General features: G+C 53.2%; 1 protein-coding gene across 5 annotated transcripts; it reads left to right on the top strand.

The window, feature by feature from the left end:
* The first annotated feature begins 838 nt into the window (after positions 1-838).
* Positions 839-5,668, top strand: FBLIM1 (filamin binding LIM protein 1). Of its 5 annotated transcripts, none has more exons than XM_049810064.1 (8): positions 839-925; positions 2,158-2,313; positions 3,076-3,284; positions 3,650-3,783; positions 3,877-3,988; positions 4,083-4,252; positions 4,357-4,755; positions 5,090-5,668. In XM_049810064.1, exons 2-8 carry the CDS (start codon positions 2,288-2,290, stop codon positions 5,201-5,203), a joined length of 1,164 nt encoding a protein of 387 aa, XP_049666021.1. In that variant the 5' UTR covers positions 839-925; positions 2,158-2,287; the 3' UTR covers positions 5,204-5,668. The 5 variants fall into 5 exon arrangements, with proteins under 5 accessions (XP_049666021.1, XP_049666204.1, XP_049666119.1 ...); XM_049810162.1 differs by having other exon boundaries at positions 921-1,046; XM_049810332.1 differs by lacking the exon at positions 839-925 and having other exon boundaries at positions 1,277-2,313; positions 4,357-4,535; positions 4,638-4,755; positions 5,090-5,667.
* The last annotated feature ends 7,292 nt before the right edge of the window (positions 5,669-12,960 follow it).

Here is a 12,960-nt window from a genome sequence, read left to right as displayed (position 1 = left end):
CATGCCATGGGACAACAGGCCCTGTGCAGGTGGGGTGCAATTTGGGGAGGGAGGGAGGCCCCGGAGGTGGCTGCTTGCCTGAGCAAGAACCTGCAGCCCCTGGAGGGGGGGAGCAGGAGGGGGGCTGGGGCAGTATGGGGCATCCTGGGGCTGTATGGGGGCACATGGGAGGATAGTGGGTATGTGGAGGCAGTGTGGGGCATCGTGGGGGTGTATGGAGCATCCCAGGGGCGTATGGGGACACAGGGGGCCACCTGGGCCTTTAATAGGGGTACATGGGGCATCCTGGGTGTGTATGGGGGCTCAGGGGCCCACCTGAGGCTGTATAGGGGCACATCGGCATTCTGGGGGTGTATGGGGTGGTACATGGGGCACCCTGGGGATGCTGGGGGCCATCCAGGGCTGTATGGGGAACCCTGGGGACATGGGGCACCCAGAGGCTGCCTGGGGCAATCACAGGGGTCCATGGGATAACCTGGGGGGTGTGAGAGCACGGGTCATCCCAGAGCACATAGGGGGACCCGAGGGGCCACGGGTCACCCCAGGATGCATGTGGCAGCCAGAGGGTTCAGAGGGCACCCTGAGGCCGTATGGGGCACCCTTGGATCCATGAGGCACCCTGAGGTCCCATGGAGCTCCCTGGGGTGCGTGGGGCAGTCAGAGGGGCCCACGGGGCACCCCAGGGTGCATAGGGCACCCTAAGAACATACCGGGCATCCTAGGAGGGGTGCATGGGGCACCCTAAGGACATGTGCCCCCCACCCCACCCGAGGCCGTGGGGCAGGGAGGGGGGAGGAGGAAGGGAGGAGGAGGAGAGGGGAGGAAGGGGCGGTGATGCCGGGTGGCTCTGCCTCCCCGCTGCCCCCGCCGCGCCGGGCAGGGCGCGCCCGCGGAGCGCACGGAGGGACCCGCACCGGCTCCCCAGGTAGGGGACAGGGACGGGGACAGGGCCAGGGCCACCCGTCGAGGGGCAAGCGGGGTTGCAGGGCCCACCCCCACCCCGGGCAGGCGACCCCCCGCCCGGTAGGGGACCTACACCCCTCAAGGTAGGACATTCCCCCCCCCCCGCCCCCCCCCCCCCCCCCCCCCCAGGTAGGCGACAGGGGACACCCCAGGTAATGGGATAAGGACCGCAGAGCCGTCCTGGGATGGGACAAGGTGACCAAGAGCCACCCCCAGGTATGGGGCGGGGGACATCCCTACGTAGGGGATTGGGGACACCCGCACCTAGGGGATGGGGGAGCTCCCAGGTTGGGGGGGGACATGGTGGGGCCACCGCCACATAGGGGACAGGGCACCCCCAGGTAGGGGATGGTGGTCTGCGGGGCTACTCGGTGGGAGATAGGGGATTGCGGGGGGGCTGCAAGGCCACCCCCCAGGTAAGGGACAAGGGAACAGCAGGGACACTCAAGGAAGGGCCAAGGGGACTCCAAGGGCTATGTCCCCCCACCCCATCCCTTCTCCCTCGGGCATCCTCAAAGCGCTCTCGAAGAGGTCCCCAGCACAGGGAACAGAGTTGGGGGACAGTTGTAGGAGGGCAATGCCCCATCCCAATTTTGGGAGGCATGTGGGGGTGCCCCATAAGTGGCCCTATCCCCGTTGGTCCCACCTGGGCTCCCACCCCAGGAGATTTTGGGGCGATGCTTGTGGGAAACCAGGGAGGCCCTTCCCAACGTGGCCTCGGCCATCCCAAAACAGGATGGAGCTACGTGCGGGGGGCAGACACCTCCCCAAAAAAAAGGGAGGGGGGGCGAACCCCATTAATGCACCCCTCAAGCCTTAACCACCTGAATGGCCCCCGGCTTGTGGGGGGGGGACGACTGGGGGGTGCCGCAATGGGGCCGCTGGGATCCCGTCAGCCCCGGCACAAAGAGGAATGCGATGAGCACATGGTTCCTATTAGCCCTGGAGATTTTTTTTTTTTTTCTTTTTCGGGTTGTTTTTTTATGATTATTACCCCCCCCCCCCCCCCATTTTCTGCAGCTCAGCCGGGGAGGAGGAAAACCGGCAGCTCCCGCGGGCGAGGATTTGAGCAGCCGGGCAAAGGCTGGCAGTGCTGGAGCCCATTTGGGGTTTTGCCGGCGGGGAGGGAGGGAAGGAGGGAGCGAATCCGCTCAGGGTTTTTTCCTATTTAATCCCTTCCCCTGCTTGAGTCAGAGGCTGAAATCACCAGCGTGCACATCCTGAAGCTTTTCCCCCACCACGGGGGGACCGGCTGCCCCTGAAAGGATGCACTGACGTCTTTGAGCGGGATTTTTGGGGGAGCAGAGCCGCCCCGTACCAGGGCATGAGACCGGGCAACTCGTCACACAGGTATTTTTCAGGCTGCCGATTAATCTCGAGGATGAATCCTGCTTCACTGGCGCGGCACCCCGGCAAAAGCCTCGGGGTTCCCCCCTCCTCCAAACCATCCCGTTTGGGAAGGGGAAGCTTCGCCCCAGCTGCTTTTCCCGTTGGGAAGCTGAATAAACAGTCTTTTCCTTCCCAAGCGGGGTTTATCAGGGTCAGGCGCATCCTGCCTGCACCGCCAGGCGATGCTCGGGGGCTGTTTCGGTGACGGGGATGTGGTGATTTGTAACATCGTGCCTTGGTTTCCCCATCTGCAAAAATAAAGGGGGGATGCCTTGAGCTGGAAGTGATTAGCGGGGCAATGGGGAGCTAGGGGACCTAGAAACACTCCAAAAAAGGATTTGCAAAAGCAGATTCATTGCAACCCCATTTTTAAGGGGAAAGGTGGGTTTTTCCTGCTGCCTGCAGGAAGTTTAATCCCAGGTGGGGGCAATAAGAGGAAATAAAGGGGGTTAAGATGCTTACAAAAGGGTGGGGTTTGGCCACAGAGGCATGAAAATGGGAGATTTTGGCTGCTGCTTTGCTGGGACCCTTTACCCTGTGTCGTCCCAGGCATGAGACTGTTTATTGCCGTGACGTGGGACAGGCATGCTCGTTCCTTCTCCCTTTCCGGGAGGGTGAGGAGGAAGGCGGGTTGAGGCCGAAGGGCAGTGTGGCTGTGGGAGCTGCCGGTGCGCCTGTGGGTTTTGCTCTCTTTTATCTTATTTTCCCTAAAATCGAACCCAGGTCTGGCCCCTCTATGGCTTCAGTGATGCTGCCAGGGAAAGCAGAGAAGAGGATCGCTTCATCAGTCTTCATCACCCTGGTGCCACCGCGGAGGGAGGTGGTCACCAAGGAGAAAACCCAAAGAGAGCTGCAGCCAGATGGTGCCGAGGTCCCAGGCACACCTCACCCCCAGAGCCCACCGCCGCAGCGCCCCACATTGCCCAACGGAGGTGAGGGGCGTCCACAGGGGGCTGCAAGTGGTGTTGGGAGGATGATGATGGTGCTGAGGATGCTGCGGAGATGCTTTCCTAAAGGATGCGTATGCAGGCAGGGAGGGATAGGGTTTTTTTCTGGGGGGGCTATTCCCCAAATCCCTGCACCCATCCCGGGACAGATCCGGCTGCTGGAGAAGGGCTGTGTTTGCTCTCCATCGCTGGGCGCTTATCAGTGCTGTTTGTCCACTCTGGCTGGGACAGAGTTTGCTTTTGGGGCATGTCAGCAAGCGCCGCTGCAAAGCTGTTGGGGCGTTATTGTGACAGGGCGTTATTGGATGTTCTTGCCCCCCTAAACCTGCCATGTCTGGCTTTCATTGCAGAAATCCGCCCAGCGGCCCCTGTGCCTTCATCCCCGCCGGTCCTCGTCCTCACCGAAGCGCCCCAGCCCTTGTCCGCAGAGGCGCTGGGTCCGGCGCTGCAGCAATTGGACCTTGCAACACCTACCACCCTCCAGGTGAGGACGATGGGGTGCAATTGCCCCAGTGCCTCAGTTTCCCCACCTGCAAGAGCATAAATGTAGCATGCCTTTGCTTTCCCTGCTTACCAGGCTCCTTCTGCCCTCCCCGCTGAATTGAGGCTGCCCAAATTTTGCCGGGAGCAAGCGGGCAAGCCACAGTGGCAGGATGCAAATGGATACCCGGAGAGGGACAGCTCCAGAGGTAAGGGGGGGGACCCAGGTGCGCAGTGTGGGCTTGTTCCCAGTTCGGGAAACTGAGGCACATGGCACCCAACCCCTCTCCCTTCTTCCTGCAGACATCTGTGCCTTCTGCCACAAAGTGGTGGGACCCCGGGAGCCAACGGTGGAGGCGATGCGGAAGCAGTACCACGCTGACTGTTTCACCTGCCGGACATGCCACCGGCTCCTGGCCGGCCAGCGCTACTACCAAAGAGACGGGCGGCCCACGTGCGATGCCTGCTACCAGGTACCCATCCTTCCTTGGGGACAACCAGCACCCTCAGAGGAGTGGCAGATGCAGTTTCTTGGAGTGGCAGCTGGCATCTCATGGTGTGTCCCCCCAAACTTCAGGCCACGCTGGAGAAATGTGCCAAGTGCCGGGGGCTGATTGCGGAGCGCATTGTCCGTGCCCTGGGCAAGGGCTACCACCCTGGCTGCTTCTCCTGCACCGCCTGCGGCCGGGCCATCGGCACCGAGAGCTTCGCTGTGGACGAGCGGGACGAGGTGTACTGCGTGGCCGACTTTTACAGGTCAGTGAGCATGGAAACGGGGGAGCATCCCCCATGTTGGGGGGGCTCAGCTCATCCTCGTCACCCTACAGGGCTCATGCCGCTCCTGTTTGCTCCCACCAGGAAATATGCTGCAGTTTGCAGCGCCTGCGAGCACCCCATTGTCCCCTGCGAGGACAAGGACACCTACAAGATCGAGTGCCTGGGACGCAGTTTCCATGAGAGCTGCTACCGCTGTGAGGTACAGTCCTGATGGGCCCCCAAAAGCTGAGGTGTTTGGTACCGAGCCTTTGCAAAGCATGGCCATGGGGCTCACAGCGGTCAGGGTTATTTTTTAGCTAGCAGTTTATCTTGCAAGTGACAGGGAGGGGGAAAAACAGATAAATCACGTTAAAAGGACAATGTGTTTGGCCAGGGGAGCTTCAGCTTTTCATGCTTTTGATGTAGTTTGCTGCTTTTTTCCAAGTGCTGGTGGATTTTGCAGGAAAGGTGGGATATGATGGCACAGTGTGTCACATGCAAATGCAGCATGGGGACTTGTAAAACATGGCTTCCCTTTCCCCTCTCGCCCCTAGAGCTGCGGGAAGCCCTTGTCACCAGAGCCAACAGAGAATGGGTGCTACCCCCTGGACGACCACCTCCTTTGCAAGTCCTGCCACGTCCGCCGGCGAAATGAGTCATCCTGCTAAAACCCCGTGGCTCAGCCTCCATCTTCCAGCACCGGCCACCAAAAAGGGGGTGCACCCACCAGGATGCACCCTGCAGCTGATCCTGGGGTGCCTGCTGCACCCCCAAATAGCTGCACGACCAGCATTTTCATCACCAAAATGTACCCAGGACCCCAACCTGCTGGGCTGGCCAAGCAGAGAAGAACAGACGTAGTGTCCCGGCATGGCTCTATGCTCGTTACAAATGTAAAAAGCCCTGGCAGAGCAGTGGTGGTGGAGGAGCTGAGGTTTCGTTCACTTATTTCTTTTTTTAAACTCCTTTTCCGAGGCCGGTTTGGTTTCCTTGGGTGTTTTTTCTTTCTTCTCAAGCTTCCTTGGGGTTTCAATTAAACATTTCTCTCTGCGGTGATGCAGAGAGCAGGCACTGATTTAGTTACTCGCAGTTAAATAAAACCCTGAGTTTAAAACCCCTTGTTTCTTTCATCTGCCCTGCATTCCAAACCCATAAAATGCAAGTTTAAAAATAAGAAAAAAAGCCACTTTTTAGGTTTTATAGGCATGGCAAAAGTCATGTCGCTCAGGACAATAACGCAGCTGATTTCGGGGTGCAGCGACTTGGCAGATGCCACTGTCGCCCCAGGGGAGAGCAGAGGGTCGTTTTTTGGGGCCAGACTTGGGATTTTACGATGTGCGGTGGTGTTGATCAAAGGGTGTTTGGTGGTGGGGATTTTTTGCAGACAGCCTGTGCTCTCTGGGTTCCATCTCAACCAAGTCCCAGAACCGGCAGAGGGCAGCCAGAGCACAAATTCCTCCATCAGGCAGAAAAACTCCAGCTAAACGCACTCCTATATCCCATAGCCCCGTTATTGCACATTATTCAAGACAACATTGCTCCGCCATCAGAAGCTTTTCCATCTTCTCTGGGTCCAACCCCCAAACCAGCAGAAATTAGACTCTTTTTCTGCGTGCCCAACATCTGTGCGACTGATGTCACTGGTGCTTAGTGGTTTTGTTTGCGAGGGCATTGCAAACCAGCCAGAGAAAGAGGGGTTTTCTTTTTAACTAAAAGCGCTTAAAAAGCCACAAATCAAGAGCATAAAATAGCAAGAGCATCTGAGATGATGTTTAATGCTTTCCTGATGGAAAAAAAGGGAGCTGCTAAAAAAAAAATCCACCACCAAACCAGCAGCCATATGCTTCTAGGTCATGTTGTATAATGTCTCTCCAGCACATGCTGTTTTTATGAATGAAAGGGTTAACGTATGGTTAATGTATGCACTGGAGTCCAGTGGGCTGGTTGATTAATCACACCAACTCCACAATTATTTCCTGCCAACTCTCCCCATCTACAAAGCCTATTACTCAACGTTTGTTAATGTGCTTCTATGGCCCATCAATCAGGTCATAACTTGCTATAAACTTACTTATAAATAGGATGTTAATGTAAAGTTGCGGTCTGTCCCGGTCACATTAAGTAGGTGGCTTTGGGTCCGGCTGGGTGGGGACCCTACGTCCCATGCTGGGGAAGTCCTATGCTCAAAGTCACCTCTCGCTTTCTAAAGTCCTTTGCCTGGTGGGGAAAACCAGGCACCAAAATGATGCTGAAGAAGTAAAAAGACGTGGGCAGACTTGGTGGTGGCCAAAGGGAGTGGGGAAGGGAAGCCCCAGAGAGCATAGGGTTGTTTTTTTTTTTTTTTTATTTTTTCAATACGGGTATTTTCCCAAGCGAGGTTTTCAGGGAGGATGGAAACGCTGATACTGAGTGGCGTTTTGGATGCATTCTTGCACACTGGCTTAAACCCTCAGGGCAGCACCCTTGGGTGCTCAGCAAGCTATGCTACCCCTCCGCAGAGCTAATGGCAGGAAGCGTTCAGGTATTTCCCCTGCAGAGCAAGCCGGGATGGGCTGTTAGCACCAGGACTGCGGCAAGTTTTGGCTGGAGGGAGGCAGGGAAATGTTTTTATCGACATGAAGCTTTGGAGAAGATGCTGGAGGGTGAGGAGAAGGACAAGGTAGAGCTGGAGATTTGGTGGCACAGTGAAGGGACGCAGAAGTGGTCAGATTTGGCATACTTTTCCAGGAGCAGAGGATGACAAGGGACAGGGTTAGATAGACATGGAGGTAAGAGGATAAAAGACTGATTTAAGCCATCCTCTTCTCGGATAAGGGGAGAAGCATTACAAGCTGAGGCATGGGGAGTGTTGCTATGCCTGAAAAGCACAGCCCTGCATTTTCCCCCAGGAGGATCTCGAGGAATTTCCAGTGCTGGCTGAGCCGCGTGGAAGAGATTTTTGCAGGGGTGAAGCTGTGGGAGCTGGGTCCTATCCTGCTGCTGAGCAAGCCCACATCAGCTGTGACGGCTCAGCCTGTCCTTGGGCTCCTTGCCCCGTTCCAAGTGCTTTTGCAAGCGCCTGGGTCTGCTAGCAAAAATAAAACAAATACAAAGCACACACGGAGCAATATGAAGTTCCTGCTCTGCCCTGGGAGCCCCCCAAAGCCTTGCAGAGCCCCCTGAGACCACCCAGGCATAAAACCCACTCGAGATGTCTCGTGTCTTATTCCAATGGCAGTGCAAAAGGGCAAAGAGAATTGTACGCCTCTGAATCACACCGACTGAGCCCTGCCCTTCCCTCGGCTGCTGCAATAAACCCATCTTTTCTTGCAATCCCTCTTGGCAGGCCAAGGAGAGCAGGGAGGGACCTGGCTGCCCTCCAAGGAGAAGCAAATGCAAATATTTCTTCACTTCAGGCTGGGTGCGGCCAGGGGATAAAATTTCCCTGGGTTTTCCCAGCAAAGGCATCCAATACTGTACCCTGCTGCGAGTCCAATTTGCTCCCAGGAATACAACGGTGTATCCCATAAAAAAAACAAAGGTTAATCTTTCTTGCAACTCAAAGGACTGCCTGTTTTTTAAAAGGAGCTTTTAAATTAAAGGAGGAGCTGACAGGCATGGCCATAGTATTTTTAAATCAGTAGTCAAAGTGTTGCTTTGTAATATAGAAGGCCTTTCTGCAGGTTTTGTTTGCAAGCCGAAGATTTTGGCATGGCACAACGAAAGTGAGCCCGTAAAGGGAAACAGCCTGGAAAATGCTTTTCCTCAGCAGTCGCCCCGGTCAGCCGTGAGAAATGCAAAAAAGCAGAGAGGGAGAGATGAGCCGGATTCCTTGCGTGCCTTCGCTCTGCCATCACTACCTTCAAGGAGCTGGGAAAGAGCTGGCTGAGCAGAGGGAAACACTGCAGGAGGGGAAACTGAGGCTGAAGCAGCTGCCGGGGCTTTGCTGGCTGGAAAATGCTCTGGGAGGAGGGTCAGGTGCTTAGGGCTGATGGTGTTTTGTTGTTTTTTTCCAAATGGGATGGAGAGAGCTGGAGGAAAACTGGGTTTTTCCTTTGGTCGACCAGGGTTAATTGCAACCATATCCCAGCTGGCTTGCTGCAGCATTGTCCTTCCCTGCAGAGTGTTCAGACCCATTTTCTGCACTTACCTGTCTTTGACACAACTGCTATTTCTTAAATGAAAAGTGGACTGATCCTGCTGGCTAAGAGGGGGGGTGGGGAACCAAGGATTACTCTGGGACCAGCCCAAGCCCTGAGTTTCTCTAGCTTCATTATGCAGCACCGGCAGGATGTATTAAAAATAAAAATAAAAATGCAGTATTCTCCTTTTTGTCCCATTTTCCCCCGCAAAACTGAAACACCCAGTGCCACAATTTATTTTTAAAGCACGATGTGTTTTTGATAACACAAAGGCAAAATCGATGCAGACAGTTAATGTATGTTACCAGGCTGCAAGTGATACACTGGGTTATTTAAAAAAATTTGGGGGAAAAAAAAGGAAAAAAACCCAAAAACCCCAACACACCCTGTTTCTGAAAATAGATGCACGGCACATGCCTGCAAGCAGGGCTTTGACATTTCATATCCTAGCCTTCCTTCATTGTATCAGCAGTGACTACAGCATCCCACAACCCTATTTCCCAAAAGTTAACAATTTTCACCCAGACCTGGCTTCAAGCTGTTTACATTACATCTTTATTTTGCTGGAGTGTCCATTAGGGCCCATAGGTGAGGGGTTTAAAAACAAAAAGAAGAGAGATTTGTCGCAGAGCTTGTCCTGTTTGTCAAAGGCAGGTTATTGACCTAGGTGATTTATCACTGGGAAAAAAGTTGGAGGGAGGAGGGGGGAAATAGCTCCTAAAAATAAATATTAATTCTCCGTGCGGCTAAACTTTCCCTCACGGCCCAGCCGGGGGAATAGACTTTAATCTCCTTTATCGGATTGCTTCGTCCGAGGGTGAATCTTGCTGAGGAGATCGGCGTCCACCAGGTGTTCTAAGGGCACCACGCTTTTCGTGGCAAAAAAAGATACAAGCAAGAAAAGGGAGGGTATTTGCCTGACAAAAGGAGGAGGCGGCCGTGGGCTGCCCCTCACAGCCCGGCCCCGCCGCCTCTGGCTCCACAGCGCCGCCGCGCCCGCGGTACTGCAGGAACTGCGCCACTCCCCCCCTCCCCCCCCCCCCGCCCCGCCTCTCGCTTCACAAAATGGCCGCCCGGCGAGGCCACAGCGAGCGGCGCCGAGGCGACAAAATGGCGCCGGGCGGGCAGCGGGGGGAAGGACGGACGATGGGCGGCTGCGGGGGCCGGGGCGGTGAGCGTGGGCTTCAGCCGTCCCAGGAGCGCGGCGGAGGGGCTCCTCCTGATGTGCGTATCCCCTCCAGGCAGGCGGCGAAAGCGCTGCGGGTGAAACCTGACCTTCCCCCATTCCCCCCCCACTTCTTCTCCTCGCCGCCTTTGCAGAAGGATGTGAAAATGCCCAGAAATGCGCATTTCCACTCGGCCATGGGGGTGGCGGAGGCCTCGGCCCCCCACGCCCCAGACGCCATCGCCGTCTCAGCCCCCCCCCGGCAACATCGTCCCCTCGTTCCCCTCACGGCACAGCTCGCCGGCACCGACCCCTGAAATGTTTGGGGGTTTTTTCCACATAGCGTGAAGATTTTTGGCCCAGAATTGCTCTTTCCACATGCACCCCAAGGTGGGTAGGTTTATGGCTAATTCTTTCTCTTCCACCGCTTTTCTCCTTCACAGGGGTTGAAACCACCACCTCCCGCTCTCTTCACGGCATGGAAAATACCTAAATGCACTTAAAAAACCCAAACAAACCACCAGAAAACCTAAAACACCCGAGGATTGATTTATCTTCTGAGCCGGAGTGGTGTGGGGAAGAAGCCGTCGCTGCTTGCCTTGCTCCCCACAACGACCTGCCCGCCATTCGGTTAATTGAAAGCATAACTTGGTGTGATCAGACGTGGTAATATACCATAAAAAAAAAAAATACCCTGTAACATCCAAACGCTCGTTGTTGGAGGCTGCAGCCAAGGTACCACGTATGCTTTTTTAAAATACTTTTTTTTTAACGTTGCCTTACCTTTTCCTGTACAGTGTTGTTACAGGCTACATTATAACATTGCCCCTTCTTTATTAAAAACCGCATGCCTAAAATACTGCTATTTTTTCCTGGAATTACAGATTTAGGCCCATATAGATGCTCTTTTATTTCTACCTATACAGAAATATTTCTATGTATTTACTACATATTTTTATATATATCTCCTTTTTCCAGGGACTGATTACAGAATATAAAATAAACCCACATACCTGAAACACTATGATTTAATTATATATAATCACTGTAATTTTGACCCATATATATGTTTCATTTTATATATATATATTACCTTTGTTTTCCTCCATTGGTTTTCTACTACCATATATCCTAAAAGCAGGAGAAAAAAAATGCCATAAAAAAAAAAAAAGAAAAAGAACAAAAAGCAACCCATCTCTTTTTTACAGTCCATGGTGGAAGTTTGTGCCTGAATGTTTTATTTGTTCCACAGAGATGTAGATTTTCCTTGGGAGATTTGGGGAGGATTTTTTTAAATTGAAAGAGGAAAAAATACACCCAGAAAAAAAAAAAACAATAAAAGAGAACCAAAAAGAAAAAAAAAAAAAGGCACACAAAACCAAACCCCAGTAACTGAAGCTGCAAATGCAATCAAATAGTCCGGATCAGACAATTCATTGCAACAAAAAGAGAGGACAAATTAGTTCAACTGAAATGGCAGGGCTTTGCTGTAGATCCGGGAGGAGGGATCAGCTCCTTTATCCCACCATCTAGCGCTCCCAACACCACCATTTTTTTTGTGTGTGTGCTTTGTGTTGGGGCGTTTTATTTAAAGCCAAGCAGGCTGCAAAACCCTGCCGAGCCGGGGCTGCCAAAGCTGCTCGTGGGCTTAGGTTTTATATATATCTATTTTTTTCCCTGCACGCATCCCATCCTTGTGCAATCTTCTCCCTTTTATTGTGTGCTCTGTTGCTTGCTCTCTCTCTCTCTCTTTTTTTTAATTCCTCTGCTGGTATAAAGGTTTCTCTCCTCTCCCCAGCTTGTCTGCTTATTCCAGAAGTTTCTACGGGGGAGGGGAGCACCCACTGCGGAGCCTTTGCCGCAGCGCCGGGCAGGCGTGGCGCCTGCGGCCGGGGGAGGAGGAGGATGCAAAGGATGCACCACCTCTGCCTGCTTTCCCTGCCCGGCTGGCAGCCTTTTTCCAAGCCTCTCCCTCTTGCTAGATTTCCCCATCCTTGAAAAGGGTGCTGGGAGGTGTTTGCAAGGGGGGGGTCTGGTTTTTTTTTTGTTTGTTTGGTTTTTTTTTAATCTTCTTTTTCCTCCCCCTTTGCTAAATAAATTAAAAGCAGAGATGTCTCCTGATGGAGATGGATGAGGCTGGACTCACAGCAATGGGGTTGCTCGCTTGCACGCACTGCCGCAGCCTTGATCTGGCATAGTGAGGGCACCGATGGCAGAAGTGACCTTTCCCAGGCAGTGGGAGGGAGGCTTCCCGCCCCACCCCAACATGCTCCCACTTGGAATTCATTTTAAATAGCAGGGTTATTATTTTTTATTTTCTTTCCCCCTTCCCCTTAAAAGAACAGCTAGCTCTTTCAGTGATTTTTTTTTTTTTTTTTTTTTTTTCCTGGTAGCCTGTGCGTTGAAGCTTCCTCATGATGGTGGTTGGTTTTGGGTTTTTTGTGTGTGTGTGTGTGTGTGTGTTTTGAATTGCATTTTAAAATTGCCCAGCTGGAGACAAGTCTTGATTAGAGCGGGAACAATAGCTCCATTTTATTAATAATGGGAAGGATTTACAATCCTACAGCACCTTCCTTGGAAGGCTTTCAAAATCATTTGCAAACACTCACAAATTTAAGATTTCACAGCCCGTCTGTGAGGTGGGTAAGTATTTTAATTGGTGCCACCACCAAAAATCACATCGGTGGCAAATCTCCATTTCTGAGTGCTTAAAAAAATGACAGATTTGGTGAGTTTTAGGGCTGCAAAGCTGGGAGGGGGAGAGGTTGGTAAGTGGGGCTGGCTAAAGGCTGTAACCTAAATCTGTTCAGTGTTCTCTGTAGATACAGAGTATTTTGCTACATCCTGGGAACTGGGCTGTTACTTCTCTGCCTGTTTCGTGCAGATGACCACGCAGGGTGCCAGAGCAAAGCTGTTGACTTGCCCGCTTGTCAGTAAACATCTGCTTATAGGTTTTTTTTGGTAGTGGTGTTTTTTTTTTAATTCATTACCTTTTTGTAGTCCCCAAGTGACCTCCTTTAGTGCTGGCTTGGCTGCGGTTTGACCACAGCTTTGCATTAAAGCAGGCTTGGTAGTGCTAATGTGTCTCCCTGCGAGCCCAAGTGACCTTGCTTGGGGGACTGGGCCCACCGAGCTAATG

Source organism: Accipiter gentilis, chromosome 1 (genome assembly GCF_929443795.1).
Source record: "Accipiter gentilis chromosome 1, bAccGen1.1, whole genome shotgun sequence".
NCBI lineage: Eukaryota > Metazoa > Chordata > Aves > Accipitriformes > Accipitridae > Astur > Astur gentilis.
Note: the sequence above shows the minus strand (reverse complement) of the source record. Positions and strands in the feature narration are given on the sequence as shown.